The sequence below is a fragment of the Oncorhynchus gorbuscha genome, linkage group LG06, assembly GCF_021184085.1.
Source record: "Oncorhynchus gorbuscha isolate QuinsamMale2020 ecotype Even-year linkage group LG06, OgorEven_v1.0, whole genome shotgun sequence".
Lineage (NCBI taxonomy): Eukaryota > Metazoa > Chordata > Actinopteri > Salmoniformes > Salmonidae > Oncorhynchus > Oncorhynchus gorbuscha.
The window spans coordinates 96,781,896-96,799,050 of record NC_060178.1 but is presented as its reverse complement, the minus strand read 5'-3'; the positions used below and the strand labels follow the sequence as shown (position 1 = coordinate 96,799,050).

Genomic DNA, 17,155 nt, shown 5'->3' with positions numbered 1-17,155 from the left:
GGCTTTGTGCTGCTTAACAAAACAAATACAAGTTCATGAGCTCATGAGACTTAGAATGGACAAGTAAATCTTCCAGCGATTCCTATTGAAAATACAATGCAACCACATAGACAGAGAGTCTTTAAATCAGGGCTCACGTAGGGGTCTGTTTGAGCACACTGTCAGAACAGTCAAACAAAGCATGTGGCAACAACTCCATTAGACTTAGTTTCACTTTCCATTTCCTCATGACTCCAACTCAAGGCAGCTGACTGTATCATATACATTTCCTCATGACTCCAACTCAAGGCAGCGGACTGTATCATATACATGTCTACAGATAACACACTGAGTAACTTATTTCTGCTTTATAACTAAATTGTGTGTGGTGTGAATGTGTATGTGTTTAACTACCAGCACTAGGGTACTGTGTTGTTCAGTATGTGTTTCATCAGCAGTGAGACATATTGAGTTTCATCAGCAGTGAGACATATTGAGTTTCATCAGCAGTGAGACAGATTGAGTTTCATCAGCAGTGAGACGGATTGAGTTTCATCAGCAGTGAGACGGATTGAGTTTCATCAGCAGTGAGACGGATTGAGTTTCATCAGCAGTGAGACAGATTGAGTTTCATCAGCAGTGAGAGACTGTGTTCCATCAGCAGTGAGACAGACTGTGTTTCATCAGCAGTGAGTCAGACTGTGTTTCATCAGCAGTGATACAGTCTGTGTGAGACAGAGTGTGTGAGACAGAGTGTGTGAGACAGAGTGTGTGAGACGCAGGCAGGCCTGTGAGGACTTACTATCCAGCTCATACTGGGTGAGAGAGGACTCGCTCAGGTTTCTCACGCTGTAGGGGGCTGTGAGGGTGATGGGTCAAACATGAATAGGAGAGAGAGTCAGAAGTCAGAAGAGAGAGGGGGGTAGAGAAGAGACATGTTATTTTGTTGGTGTGGTACCGCAGTGCCAAGTATAGGTCCAAAAGTCTCCTTAGCAGCTTCTTCCCCAAGCCACAAGACAACCAAACAGTTAATCAAATGGTTACCCAGACTATTTGCATTTACATTTTTAAAGCTGCTGCTACTCAGTGTTTATTATCTATGTTTTTGTTTTTATACATACATATATATTTATATATATATACACTGCTCCAAAAAATAAAGGGAACACTTAAACAACACAATGTAACTCCAAGTCAATCACACTTCTGTGAAATCAAACTGTCCACTTAGGAAGCAACACTGATTGACAATAAATTCCACATGCCGTTGTGCAAATGGAATAGACAACAGGTGGAAATTATAGGCAATTAGCAAGACACCCCCAATAAAGGAGTGGTTCTGCAGGTGGTGACCACAGACCACTTTTCAGTTCCTATCCTTCCTGGCTGATGTTTTGGTCACTTTTGAATGCTGGCGGTGCTTTCACCCTAGTGGTAGCATGAGACGGAGTCGACAACCCACACAAGTGGCTCAGGTAGTGCAGCTCATCCAGGATGGAACATCAATGCGAGCTGTGGCCAGAAGATTTGCTGTGTCTGTCAGCGTAGTGTCCAGAGCAGGGAGGCGCTATCAGGAGACAGGCCAGTACATCAGGAGACGTGGAGGAGGCCGTAGGAGGGCAAAAACCCAGCAGCAGGACCGCTACCTCCACCTTTGTGCAAGGAGGAGCAGGAGGAGCACTGCCAGAGCCCTGCAAAATGACCTCCAGCAGGCCACAAATGTGCATGTGTCTGCTCAAACTGTCAGAAACAGACTCCATGAGGGTGGTATGAGGGCCCGACGTCCACAGGTGGGGGTTGTGCTTACAGCCCAACACCGTGCAGGACGTTTGGCATTTGCCAGAGAACACCAAGATTGGCATTGGTATTGGCATTGGCGCCCTGTGATCTTCACAGATGAAAGCAGGTTCACACTGAGCACATGTGACAGACGTCACAGAGTCTGGAGACGCCGTGGAGAACGTTCTGCTGCTTGCAACATCCTCCAGCATGACCGGTTTGGCGGTGCGTCAGTCATGGTGTGAGGTGGCATTCCTTTTGGGGGTCCGCACAGCCCTCCATGTGCTCGCCAGAGGTAGCCTGACTGCCATTAGGCACCGAGATGAGATCCTCAGACCCCTTGTGAGACCATATGCTGGTGCGGTTGGCCCTGGGTTCCTCCTAATGCAAGACAATGCTAGACCTCATGTGGCTGGAGTGTGTCAGCAGTTCCTGCAAGAGGAAGGCATTGATGCTATGGACTGGCCCGCCCGTTCCCCAGACCGGAATCCAATTGAGCACATCTGGGACATCATGTCTCGCTCCATCCACCAACGCCACGTTGCAAGAAAGACTGTCCAGAAGTTGGCAGATGCTTTAGTCCAGGTCTGGGAGTAGATCCCTCATGAGACCATCCGCCACCTCATCAGGAGCATGCCAGGCATTGTAGGGAGGTCATACAGGCACGTGGAGGCCACACACACTACTGAGCCTCATGGTGACTTGTTTTAAGGACATTACATCAAAGTTGGATCAGCCTGTAGTGTGGTTTTCCACTTTAATTTTGAGTGTGACTCCAAATCCAGACCTCCATGGGTTGTTAAATTTGATTTCCATTAATACTTTTTGTGTGAGTTTGTTGTCAGCACATACAACAATGTAAAGAAAAAAAGTATTTAATAAGAATATTTCATTCTTTCAGATCTAGGATGTGTTTAAAAAAATAAAATACTAGGCAAGTCAGTAAAGAACAAATTCTTATTTTCAATGACAGCCTAGGAACAGTGGATTAACTGCCTGTTCAGGGGCAGAACGACAGATTTGTACCTTGTCAGCTCGGGGATTTGAACTTGCAACCTTCCGGTTACTAGTCCATTGTTCTAACCACAAGGCTACCCTGCTGGTAGCAGGTGTTTAGTGTTCCCTTTACTTTTTTGAGCAGTATATACATATATAATCAGTTGAAGTCGGAAATTTACAAACACTTAGGTTGGAGTCATTAAAACTCGTTTTTCAACCACTCCGCAAATTTCTTGTTAACACAACAATTGTTTACAGACAGATTATTTAACTTATAATTCACTGTATCAAAATGCCAGTGGGTCAAAGGTTTACATACACTATGTTGACTGTGCCTTTAAACAGCTTGGACAATTCCAGAAAATGATGTCATGGCTTAAAAGCTTCTGACAGGCGAATTGACATAATTTGATTCAATTGGAGGTGTACCTGTGGATGTATTTCAAGGCCTACCTTCAAACGCAGTGCCTCTTTGCTTGACATATTGGGAAAATCAAAAGAAATCACCCAAGACCGCAGAAAAAAAATGTAGACCTCTACAAGTCTGGTTCATCCTTGGGAGCAATTTCCAAATGCCTGACGGTACCACATTCATCTGTACAAACAATAGCATGCACGTATAAACACCATGGGACCATGCAGCCGTCATACCACTCAGGAAGGAGACGTGTTCTGTCTCCTAGAAATGAACGTACTTTGGTGCGAAAAGTGCAAATCAATCCCAGAACAAAAGCAAAGGACCTTGTGAAGATACTGGAGGAAACAGGTACAAAGGTATCTATATTCACAGTAAAACGAGTCCTATATCGACATAACCTGAAAGGCCGCTCAGCAAGGAAGAAACCACTGCTCAAAAACCACCATAGAAAAGCCAGAATACGGTTTGCAACTCCACTTGGGGAGAAAGATCATACTTTTTGGAGAAAAGTCCTCTGGTCTGATGAAACAAAAATAGAACTGTTTGGCCATAATGACCATAGTTATGTTTGGAGGAAAAAGGGGGAGGCTTGCAATCCGAAGAACACTATCCCAACCGTGAGGCATGGGGGTGGCAGCATCATGTTGTGGATGCTTTGCTGCAGGAGGGACTGGTGCCCTTCAATAAATAGATGTAATCATGAGGGATGAAAATTATATGGGTATATTGAAGAAACAGCTCAAGACATCAGTCAGGAAGTTAAAGCTTAGTCGCAAATGGGTTTTCCAAAATGGACAATGACCCCAAGAATACTTCCAAAGTTGTGGCAAACCGGCTTAAGGACAACAAAGTCAAGGTATTAGAGTGGCCATCACAAAGCCCTGACCTCAATCATATAATTTGTGGGCAGAACTGAAAAAACCTGACTCAGTTACACCAGCTCTGTCAGGAGGAATGGGCCAAAATTCACCCAACGTATTGTGGGAAGCTTGTGGAAGGCTACCTGAAATATTTCACCCAAGTTATAGAATTTAAAGGCAATGCTACCAAATACTAATTGGGTGTATGTAAACTTCTGACCCACTGGGAATGTGATGAAAGAAATTAAAGCTGAAATAAATAATTCTCTCTACCATTATTTTGACACTTCACATTCTTAAAATGAATTGGTGATCCCCTAACTGACCTAAGACAGGGAGTTTTTACTAGGATTAGCTGGCTGGTGTGTTTACAGACATATTCAATCAATCCTTATCCCAGTCTGCTGTTCCCACATGCTTCAAGAGGGCCACGATTGTTCCTGTTCCCAAGACGCAATGGTAACCAAGCTGAACGACAACCGCCCCGTAGCACTCACTTCCGTCATCATGAAGTGCTTTGAGAGACTAGTCAAGGACCATATCACCTCCACCCTACCTGACACCCTAGACCCACTCCAATTTGCTTACCACCCAAATAGGTCCACAGATGATGCAATCTCAACCACACTGCACACTTCCCTAACCCATCTGGACAAGAGGAATACCTATGTGAGAATGCTGTTCATCGACTACAGCTTCGCATTTAACACCATAGTACCCTCCAAACTCGTCATCAAGCTCGAAACCCTGGGTCTCGACCCCGCCCTGTGCAACTGGGTACTGGACTTCCTGACGGGCCCCCCCAGGTGGTGAGGGTAGGTAACAACATCTCCACCCCGCTGATCCTCAACACTGGGGCCCCACAAGGGTGCTTTCTGAGCCCTCTCCTGTACTCCCTGTTCACCCACGACTGTGTGGCCACGCACGCCTCCAACTCAATCATCAAGTTTGCGGACGACACTACAGTGGTATGCTTGATTACTAACAATGACGAGAAGGCTTTCAGGGAGGAGGTGAGGGCCCTCGGAGTGTGGTGTCAGGAAAATAACCTCACACTCAACATCAACAAAATTAAGGAGATGATTGTGGACTTCAGGAAACAGCAGAGGGAACACCCCCCTATCCACATCGATGGGACAGTAGTGGAGAGGGTAGTAAGTTTTAAGTTCCTCGGCATACACATCACAGACAAACTGAATTGATCCACCCACACAGACAGCATCGTGAAGAAGGCGCAGCAGAAAAGTAAATAAATAAAACAGTATGGGGTGGCTGTCTCCCCCTTTGAAGAGGGGGATGACTGCGGCAGCTTTCCAATCCTTGGGGATCTCAGACATTTAACATTTACATTTAAGTCATTTAGCAGACGCTCTTATCCAGAGCGACTTACAAATTGGTGCATTCACCTTATGACATCCAGTGGGACAGTTACTTAACAATAGTGCATCTAAAACTTAGGGGGGGGGGGGTGAGAGGGATTACTTATCCTATCCTAGGTATTCCTTAAAGAGGTGGGGTTTCAGGTGTCTCCGGAAGGTGGTGATTGACTCCGCTGTCCTGGCGTCGTGAGGGAGTTTGTTCCACCATTGGGGGGCCAGGGCAGCGAACAGTTTTGACTGGGCTGAGCGGGAGCTGTACTTCTTCTCTTTCATATCAGACGATATGAAAGAGAGGTTGAACAGGCTGGTAATAGGGGTTGCGACAATGGCGGCGGATAGTTTCAGAAATAGAGGGTCCAGATTGTCAAGCCCAGCTGATTTGTACGGGTCCATGTTTTGCAGCTCTTTCAGAACATCTGCTATCTGAATTTGGGTAAAGGAGAACCTGGAGAGGCTTGGGCGAGTAGCTGCCGGGGGTGCGGAGCTGTTGGCCGAGGTTGGAGTAGCCAGGCGGAAGGCATGGCCAGCCGTTGAGAAATGTTTATTGAAGTTTTCGATAATCATGGATTTATCGGTGGTGACAGTGTTACCTAGCCTCAGTGCAGTGGGCAGCTGGGAGGAGGTGCTCTTGTTCTCCATGGACTACACAGTGTCCCAGAACGTTTTGGAGTTGGAGCTGCAGGATGCAAACTTCTGCCTGAAGAAGCTGGCCTTAGCCTTCCTGACTGACTGCGTGTATTGATTCCTGACTTCCCTGAACAGTTGCATATCACAGGGACTATTCGATGCTATTGCAGTCCGCCACAGGATGTTTTTGTGCTGGTCGAGGGCAGTCAGGTCTGGAGTGAACCAAGGGCTGTATCTGTTCTTAGTTCTGCATTTTTTGAACGGAGCATGCTTATCTAAAATGGTGAGGAAGTTACTTTTAAAGAATGACCAGGCATCCTCAACTGACAGGATGAGGTCAATGTCCTTCCAGGATACCCGGGCCAGGTCGATTAGAAAGGCCTGCTCACAGAAGTGTTTTAGGGAGCGCTTGACAGTGATGAGGGGTGGTCGTTTGACTGCGGCTCCGTGGCGGATACAGGCAATGAGGCAGTGATCGCTGAGATCCTGGTTGAAGACAGCGGAGGTGTATTTGGAGGGCCAGTTGGTCAGGATGACGTCTATGAGGGTGCCCTTGTTTACAGAGTTAGGGTTGTACCTGGTGGGTTCCTTGATGATTTGTGTGAGATTGAGGGCATCTAGCTTAGATTGTAGGACTGCCGGGGTGTTAAGCATATCCCAGTTTAGGTCACCTAACAGAACAAACTCTGAAGCTAGATGGGGGGCGATCAATTCACAAATGGTGTCCAGGGCACAGCTGGGAGCTGAGGGGGGTCGGTAGCAGGCGGCAACAGTGAGAGACTTATTTCTGGAGAGAGTCATTTTCAAAATTAGTAGTTCGAACTGTTTGGGTATGGACCTGGAAAGTACGACATTACTTTGCAGGCTATCTCTGCAGTAGACTGCAACTCCTCCCCCTTTGGCAGTTCTATCTTGACGGAAGATGTTATAGTTGGGTATGGAAATCTCAGACACGGCAAGAACATCAGGGTTAGCAGAGTGTGCTAAAGCAGTGAGTAAAACTAACTTAGGGAGGATGCTTCTGATGTTGACATGCATGAACCCAAGGCTTTTTCGATCACAGAAGTCAACAAATGAGGGTGCCTGGGGACATGCAGGGCCTGGGTTTACCTCCACATCACCCACGGAACAGAGAAGGAGTAGTATGAGGGTGCGGCTAAAGGCTATCAAAACTGGTTGCCTAGAGCGTTGGGGACAGAGAATAAGAGGAGCAGGTTTCTGGGCATGGTAGAATATATTCAGGGCATAATGCGCAGACAGGGGTATGGTGTGGTGCGGGTACAGTGGAGGTAAGCCCAGGCACTGGGTGATGATGAGAGAGGTTGTATCTCTGGACATGCTGGTTGTAATGGGTGAGGTCACCGCATGTGTGGGAGTTGGGACAAAGGAGGTAACAGGGGTATGAAGAGTGGAACTAGGGGCTCCATTGTGAACTAAAACAATGATAACTAACCTGAACAACAGTATACAAGGCATATTGACATTTGAGAGAGACATAGAGTGAGGCATACAGTAATCACAGGTGTTGAATTGGGAAAGCTAGCTAAAACAGTAGGTGAGACAACAACAGCTAATCAGCTAGCACAACAAACAGCAGGTAAAATGGCGTTGACTAGGCAACGGGGCCGACAGATAAAACAAACAAGCAGAATGGAGTACCGTGGTTAATGGACAGTCCAGCGTGCATCAGCTATGTAGCCAAGAGATCAGTGTCCAGGGGGCAGCGGTGGATGGGCAGGGAAGCTGGACTGGCGAGTGTTATCCAGGTAAAAAAAAAACTAACAATGACTAAATAGCTTGTAGCTAGTTAGCTGGTTAGCGTCTGGAGGTTCTTGAGTGTGTTCTAAAAAAATTACAAATAATAGCGATTCCGTATCACATTGGGTGAGGCAGGTTTCCGGAAGGTATAAACAAACTAAAATCAAAAAGAGATAGAGAGTAAATATGGGTCTAGTGAGTGTTTGGGACGCGGCGATTCAGACGGTTAGCAGGCCTGTGCTAACAAGCTAACAGTTCGTAGGCCTGGGCTAGACAAGGTAGCAGTTAGCGGACCGGAGCTAGACAAGCTAGCAATTAGCAGGCCGAATTAGCAAGCAGGGAGATAGCGAGGGCATAAAGATCATCAAGGACATCAACCACCCGAGCCACTGCCTGTTCACCCCGCTATCATGCAGAAGGCAAGGTCAGTACAGGTGCATCAAAGCTGGGACCGAAAGACTGAAAAACAGCTTCTATCTCAAGGCCATCAGACTGTTAAACAGTCACCACTAACCTTGAGTGGCTGCTGCCAACACCCCTACTCAACTCCAGCCACTTTAATAATGGGAATTGATGGGAAATGATGTAAAATATATCACTAGCCACTTAATATAATGTTTACATACCCTACATTTTTCATCTCATATGTATACGTACATACTGTACTCTATATCATCTACTGCATCTTTATGTAATACATATATCACTAGCCACTTTAACTATGCCACTTTGTTTACATACCCTACATTACTCATCTCAAATGTATATACTGTACTCGATACCATCTACTGCATCTTGCCTATGCCGCTCTGTACCATCACTCATTCATATATCTTTATGTACATATTCTTTATCCCTTTACACTTGTGTGGATAAGGTAGTAGTTTTGGAATTGTTAGTTAGATTACTCGTTGTTTATTACTGCATTGTCGGAACTAGAAGCACAAGCATTTCACTACACTCGCATTAACATCTGCCAACCATGTGTATGTGACAAATACATTTTATATGATTTGATTTGATGTCAGGAATTGTGAAAAACTGAGTTTAAATGTAGTTGGCTAAGGTGTATGTAATCGTCCGACTTCAACTGCATTTATATATATATATATATACACACACAGTGCCTTCGGAAAGATTTCAGACATTTTGTTACGTTACACCCTTATTCTAAAATGGATTAAATATTTTCTCCCCCTCGTCAATCCACACACAATACCCCATGATGACAAAGCAAAATGTAAAAATATATATATATTTATACTAAAAAGAAAACAGAAATATCACATTTACATAAGTATTCAGACCCTTTACTCAGTACATTGTTGAATCATCTTTGAAACTGATTATGGCCTCGAGTCTTCTTGGCTATGAGGCTACAAGATTGGCACACTTTTGGGGAGTTTCTCCAATTCTTCTCTGCAGATCCTCTCAAGCTCTTTCAGGTTGGATGGGATGCGTCGCTGCACACTATTTTCAGGTTTTTTGGCCCAGATGGCATCCCAGCCGGGTCCTCAGAGCATGCGCAGACCAGCAGGCTGGAGTGTTTACAGACATATTAAATCTTTCCCTATCCCAGTCTACTGTCCACACATGCTTCAAGATGACCACCATTGTTCCTGTACCCAAGAAAGCAAAAGTAACTGAACTCAATGACTATCGCCTTGTAGCACTCACTTCGCTCATCATAAAGTGCTTCGAGAGACTAGTCAAGGATCACATCACCTCCACCCTACCTGATACCCAAGACCCACTTCAATTTTCTTACCGCCCCAATAGATCCACAGACGATGCCATCGCCATCACATTGCACACTGCCATATCCCATCTGGACAAGAGGAATACCTATGTAAGAATACTGTTTATTGACTATAGCTCAGCATTCAACCCCAAAGTACCCTCCAAGCCCACCATTAAGCTTGAGGCCCTGGGTATGGAACACGCCCGGCGCAACCGGGTCCTGAACTTCCTCCTGATGGGTGGTGAAGGTAGGAAACAATACCTCCACTTCGCTGATCCTTAACACTGGGGCCCACAAGGGTGCCCCCCTCCTGTACTCCCTGATCACCCATGACTGCATGGCCACGCACACCTCCAACTCAAGTTTGCAGACAACTGACAATAGTAGGCTTAATTACCAACAATGATGAGACGGCCTACAGGGAGAAGGTGAGGGCTCTGGGAGTGTGGTGCCAGGAAAATACCCTCTCACTAAACATCAACAAAACAAACAACATCAACAACACAAACAACATCAACATCAACAACACAAAGTAGATAATCGTGGGCTTCAGGAAAGAACTTTGAAAGTTTCATCAAGCGCTATGATTAAACTGGCCCTCATGAGGACCACCGCATGAATGGCAGACCCAGAGTTACCGCAACTGCAGAGGATAATTGACCAAGCATTATCACTATTAGAGACATATTTTAAGTTTTACAAGTGTATTTTATACAGCTCTGAAACTTGTTTTAAATGGAAAGAAAACACATTTTATGATTTTTAATAGGTTCAAAACGTTGGTTGAAAATACACTTGCACCTACGAGCTTAGATGGTTCTCGAATGAATCAGGTCTCTGCATGTAAATACTTAGGGATATGGTTGGATGATAAACTGTCTTTTAAAATGCATATTGACCAACTTTGTAAACGGCTAAAAATCAAGCTATGCTTCATCTATAGAAACAGGACATGTTGTTCCTCTACAATTAGAAGACAAATTGTGCAAGCTAATTTTATGTCTGTTATATATTATGGGCTTAGTGGGACTATGATTTGTTTTTCAACAGGACTTCGCCAGGCTGTGTAAGGGCTATTTGACCATTGCGCACTTAGGTGCACCAGCTACAGAACTCACCACTGAGTTTTATATCAAAATGTGGGTTGGACTTCACTGTCTGTGAGACAAGAACAACATGCTCTCGTGTTTGTCTATAAAGCACTTCTGAATGAGCTACCTTCTTATTTATCATCACTCATTAATATTATAGTTATAATTCCTAAAATTAGGTCTCAAGCATGCATTACACTTGAGGCCCATGTGATTTCCACAGAGTTGGGTATGGCTGCCTTTTCCTGTTACGCTCCTTGCTTATGGAATAGCCTGCAGACTGAACTTAAACCTGAGACTCTTGTCCCCCTGTCGCCCATTTGAAATATTTCTTGGAGGATTTGTATTTTTGTATTTCTTGTAACTGTTTCAGGTAGTGCAAGTTCTTGTGCTGTTAGGGGAATAACCTGTGTGTAATCTGTTGCTGTATTGTTTGGTGTTATCTGTGATCAATTTGTTTGTCTTGTGTAGTTTCTTAATCATTGTACCTAAACTGTATGTGTAAACATGAATACGCAGGACCCAGCTGTAAAAGAGACCTTGGTCTGAGTCTGTGTTCCTTGTTGGAATAATAATAAGTTCATTAGAGATACCAGCCTCAGAAATTGTAGCCCAAATAAACGCTTCACGTAACAGACACATCTCAACATCAACTGTTCAGAAGAGACTGTGAATCAGGCCTTAATGCACAAATTGCTGCACTAGCATACACTACTAAAGGTCACCGATAAGAAGAAGATACTTGTTTTGGCCAAGAAACATGAGCAATGGTCCAAATTGGAGAATTTTAGTTCCAACCCCCGTGTCTTTGTGACACGTGGTGTCTGTGAACGGAGGACCTCCACATGTATTTCCTACCGTAAAGCACAGAGGAGGTGTTATGGTGTGGGGGTGCTTTGCTGGTTGCACTGTTTGTGATTTATTTTGAATTCAAGGCACACTTAACCAGCATGGCTACCACAGCATTCTGCAGCGATACGCCATCCCATCTGGTTTGGGCTTAGTGGGACTATGATTTGTTTTTCAACAGGACTTCGCCAGGCTGTGTAAGGGCTATTTGACCAAGAAGGAGAGTGGTGGAGTGCTGCATCAGATGATCTGGCCTCCACAATCACCCGATCTCAAACAAATTGAGAATGTTCGGGATGAGTTGGACCGCAGAGTGAAGGAAAAGCAGCCAGTTATCAAGGCAAAGGGTGGCTATTTGAATCTCAAATATATTTCGATTTGTTTAACACTTTTTTGTTACTAAATGGTTCCATATGGGTTATTTCATATTTTTGTGTTCGCTATGCAATGTGGAGAATGAATGAATGGGGCCATGTATCGTGAGATTTTGAGTGAACACCTCCTTCCATCAGCAAGGGCATTGAAGATGAAATGTGGCTGGGTCTTTCAGCATGACAATGATCCCAAACACACCGCCCGGGCAACGAAGGAGTGGCTTCGTAAGAAGCATTTCAAGGTCCTGGAGTGGCCTAGCCAGTCTCCAGATCTCAACCCCATAGAAAATCTTTGGAGGGAGTTGAAAGTCCGTGTTGCCCAGCAACGGCCCCAAAACATCACTGCTCTAGAGGAGATCTGCATGGAGGAATGGGCCAAAATACCAGCAACAGTGTGTGAAAACCTTGTGAACCTTGTGAAGACTTGCTGTCCCCGGTCCACCTGACTGTGCTGCTGCTCCAGTTTCAACTGTTCTGACTTGTTATTATTCGACCATGCTGGTCATTTATGAACATTTGAACATCTTGGCCATGTTCTGTTATAATCTCCACCCGGCACAGCCAGAAGAGGACTGGCCACCCCACATAGCCTGGTTCCTCTCTAGGTTTCTTCCTAGGTTTTGGCCTTTCTAGGGAGTTTTTCCTAGCCACCGTACTTCTACACCTGCATTGCTTGCTGTTTGGGGTTTTAGGCTGTGTTTCTGTACAGCACTTTGAGATATCAGCTGATGTACGAAGGGCTATATAAATCAATTTGATTTGATTTGATTTTACAGAAAACGTTTGACCTCTGTCATTGCCAACAAAGGGTATATAACAAAGTATTGAGATAAACTTTTGTTATTGACCAAATACTTATTTTCCACCATACATTTTTTCACCACAATTTTATAGATTATTAACGTTTATTAATACCTAAAGTTGGTTTAGAAAAGTAGTTTGAAGTGATTTGTAATAGATTTGTAGTTTATAGGCAACGTTTGTAATATTAAAAAGTGACGTTGCGTCTTGTAAAATGGAACATTCCTGGATCAGACCGGTGTAAGGAAAACGACATTTCGGCTATACAATGACGGATTTAATCGGGAAAAAGACCCAATTGTGATGTTTATGGGATATATAGGAGTGCCAAGAAAGAAGCTCGTCAAAGGTAATGAATGCTTTATATTTTATTTCTGCGTTTTGGGTAGCGCCGGTGTCGCGGTTTTCATATGGCGAAGGAGAGTCGGACCAAACTGCAGCGTGTCGATTGCGATCCATGTTTATTTAAACAAACGTAAACACGACTAAACACGAACACTACAAAACAATAAACGAAACGAAAACCGAAAACAGCCTATACTTGTGTCAACATACATCGACCAAGGACATCAAGACACTCAGGACAATCACCCACAATACAACCAAAGAATATGGCTGCCTAAATATGGTTCCCAATCAGAGACAACGATAAACACCTGCCTCTGATTGAGAACCACTTCAGACAGCCATAGACTTTCCTAGAACACCCCACTAAGCTACAATCCCACTAAGCTACACACCACATACAAAAACCCATGTCACACCCTGGCCTGACCAAATACATGAAGAAAAACACAAAATGCGTGACAGCCGGCTACCACAAAATCTGTTGTTTTAGGTGACATTCCAGTACTTTGGGGGTGCATGCTATCAGATAATAGCTTCTCATGCTTTCGCCGAAAAGCATTTTACAAATCTGGCTTGGTGGCTAGATTCACAACGAGTGTAGCTTTAATTCAGTACCTTGTATGTGTGTTTTAATGAAAGTTTGAGTTTTATCAAAAACTATAGGTGGCGCTCTTGAAATTTCCGCCAGCGGAACCAAATCCCTAACAAGTGGGGGAACTTTCACAATTGGTGGCTGACTAAATACTTTTCTGCCCCACTGTATATGTCTCTCTTTCTGCATGGCCTGGGGGAGAGAGTCTCCTCCAGAATTTTACAACCTGAGATAACAGAACCTGGGTGTAGGAGTGAGAGAGGGGGAAGCCACGATCTTTACCCAGAAAGGGCCACGTCATGACAGTGCTTAGGGTCAATGTCCTGTTGGATGGTGAACCTTCGCCCCAGTCTGAGGTCCTGAGCGCTCTGGAGCAAGTTTTCGTCAAGGATCTCTCTGTACTATGCTCCGTTCATCTTTTGCTCTATCCTGAGTAGTCTCCCAGTCCCTGCCGTTGAAAGACATAAACACAGCATGATGCTGCCACCCCCATGCTTCACCATAGGGATTGTGCCAGGTTTCCTCAAGACATGACGTTTGGCATTCAGGCCAAATAGTTCAATCTTGGTTTCATCAGACCAGAACATCTTGTTTCTCATGGACTGAGAGTCTTTAGGTGCATTTTGGCAAACTCCAAGTGGATGTCATTAGAGAGTTGGGCCAATAACCAAAAGGTTGCTGGATCCAATCCCCGAGCTGACAACGTAAAAATCTGTCGTTCTGTCCCTGAGCACTGTTCGCCAGGCGCCGAAGACGTGGATGTCGATCAAGGCAGCCCCCCACATCTCTCTGATTCAGAGGGGTTAGGTTAAATGCGGAAGACACATTTCAGTTGTACAACTGACTAGGTATCCCTCTTTCCCCCATGTTCCTTTTACTGCGGAGTGGCTTCTGTCTGGCCACTCTACCATGAACGCCTGATTGTTGGAGTACTGCAGAGACGTTTGTCATTCTGGAAGGTTCTCCCATCTCCACAAAGGAACTCTGGAGCTGTCAGAGTGACCATCGCGTTCTTGGTCACGTCCCTGACCAAGGCCCTTCTCCCCCGAATGCTCAGTTTGACCAGGCAGCCAGCTCTAGGAAGAGTCTTGGTGTTTCCAAATATCTTCAATTTAAGAATAATGGAGGCCACTGTGTTCTTGGAGACCTTGCTGCATAAATGTTTTGGTACCCTTCCCCAGATCCGTGCCGCGACATAATACTGTCTCGGAGCTCTACGGACAATTCCTTTGACCTCATAGCTTGGGATTTTGCTCTGATATTCATTGTCAACTGTGGGACCAGTGTGTGCCTTTCCAAATCATGTCCAATCAATTGAATTTACCACGGGTGGACTCAACAATGATCAATGGAAATAGGATGCACCTGAGCTCAATTTCCAGTCTCATAGCAAAAAGGTCTGAATACTGTTTTTGATTCTTAATACATTTGCAAACATTTCAAAAAAACTGTTTTACTTTTGTCATTATAGGGTATTGTGTGTTGAGTGATGAGGGAAAAAATGAATTTAATCCATTTTATAAGGCTGTAATGTAACAAAAAGTGTCTGAATACTTTCCGAAGGCACTGTATACATAACAAAATGTAGCTAATATTTTCTTACTTAAAAAAACTCTGCTTAAGGGCTTGTAAGTAAGTATTTCACTGTAAAGTCTACACCTGTTGTATTTGGCACATGTGACAAATACAATTTGATGTGACTGTTCTGCAAGAACCAGTGAAAAACCCACACAATCATAGAAACCCACACTAACTTCATCAAAGAGAAATGAAACATCACACAGACATAGAAACCCACACTAACTTCATCAAAGTGAAATGAAACATCACACAGACATGGAAACCCATACTAAATTCATCAAAGAGCAATGAAACATCACACAGACATAGAAACCCACACTAACTTCATCAAAGAGCAATGAAACATCACACAGACATAGAAACCCACACTAACTTCATCAAAGAGAAATGAAACATCACACAGACATAGAAACCCACACTAACTTAATCAAAGAGAAATGAAACATCACACAGACATAGAAACCCACACTAACTTAATCAAAGAGAAATGAAACATCACACAGACATAGAAACCCACACTAACTTCATCAAAGAGAAATGAAACATCACACAGACATAGAAACCCACACTAACTTCATCAAAGAGAAATGAAACATCACACAGACATAGAAACCCACACTAACTTCATCAAAGAGAAATGAAACATCACACAGACATAGAAACCCACACTTACTTCATCAAAGAGAAATGAAACATCACACAGACATAGAAACCCACACTAACTTCATCAAAGAGAAATGAAACATCACACAGACATAGAAACCCACACTAACTTCATCAAAGAGAAATGAAACATCACACAGACATAGAAACCCACACTAACTTCATCAAAGAGAAATGAAACATCACACAGACATAGAAACCCACACTAACTTCATCAAAGAGAAATGAAACATCACACAGACATAGAAACCCACACTAACTTCATCAAAGAGAAATGAAACATCACACAGACATAGAAACCCACACTAACTTCATCAAAGAGAAAAGAAACGTCACACAGACCGAGCAGATAATAGAAGACTTTTAGAAGGGACTGATTCTAAGAAGTGTAGTGTCAGGTGTCAGGCACAGCCAGTGTTACAGGAAGACAATATAGGATAATGTTTGGTACACTTTCTGATGGAGTTCTGTGTGGCTTTCTTGAGAGATGGTGGTTGATGTGAGGTTGGAGGAGCATTGTGGGGAGGTTATGACAATACTCACAGTTGAGCTCGGTCCATGTATTGGAGGGGCTGTTGGCGGTGCGTACGGAGACGCTGCGGAGGCGGTCGTACATGAGCTCCCGGTATCGTATTCGGAAACCCAGGAGGATACCGTTAATCTTCTTCTCAGACGGATGCTGTGATGACAATACATAACGTGAGACTACCATTAGGTCATGTTCAACATAGTCTCTTTCACGGACAGTCATATTTACAAAGCCGAGCAAGCTAACTAGATATTTGATTAAAAATAATAATATATTTAATTTCTAACTCGCTTTACGATCATCCCATTTATGGCAAGCCCTCCCCGGCAAAGCATGGCCAGTGTACAACAGGACTACGATAACGAGACAGGCTTCAAAAATCCCCAGAAAACCGGAGCTCATCCATGGCTGACTCACACAGACAGAAATTCCCAGACAACCGGATCTCATCCATGGCTGACTCACACAGACAGAAATCCCCAGACAACCGGATCTCATTCTTGGCTGACTTACACAGACAGAAATTCCCCTGTTGTAAAACATTAGATAACAGGGCCAGAACAAATGGAAAAGAGAGGAATGAGAGAGAGAACATGGGAAAGAGAGAAGAGTTTGGATGTCTCGGTGTAAAACTCCTACAGGCAGTAACCTGGGAACTCTCCATCTCCCCGTTATGACCTGCTAATTCAGGTGTTAGTGTCAGAGAGAGGAGGTGTGTGTTCCACTCAGTCTATGTACACCACCCTATTCACCGTTCTACCCTCTCATTACCACCCACTGACTGACA

At 44.2% G+C, this 17,155-nt stretch overlaps 1 protein-coding gene across 1 annotated transcript in view; it reads right to left on the bottom strand.

Annotated features, from left to right (window-relative positions):
* The window catches only part of LOC124038595 (protein sidekick-2-like), a 709,487-nt gene that overhangs the window by 58,737 nt on the left and 633,595 nt on the right, over nt 1-17,155 (bottom strand). Inside the window, 2 exon segments of the mRNA XM_046354647.1 lie at nt 782-838; nt 16,383-16,518. Of these exon segments, the coding sequence (XP_046210603.1) occupies nt 782-838; nt 16,383-16,518 (193 nt within the window).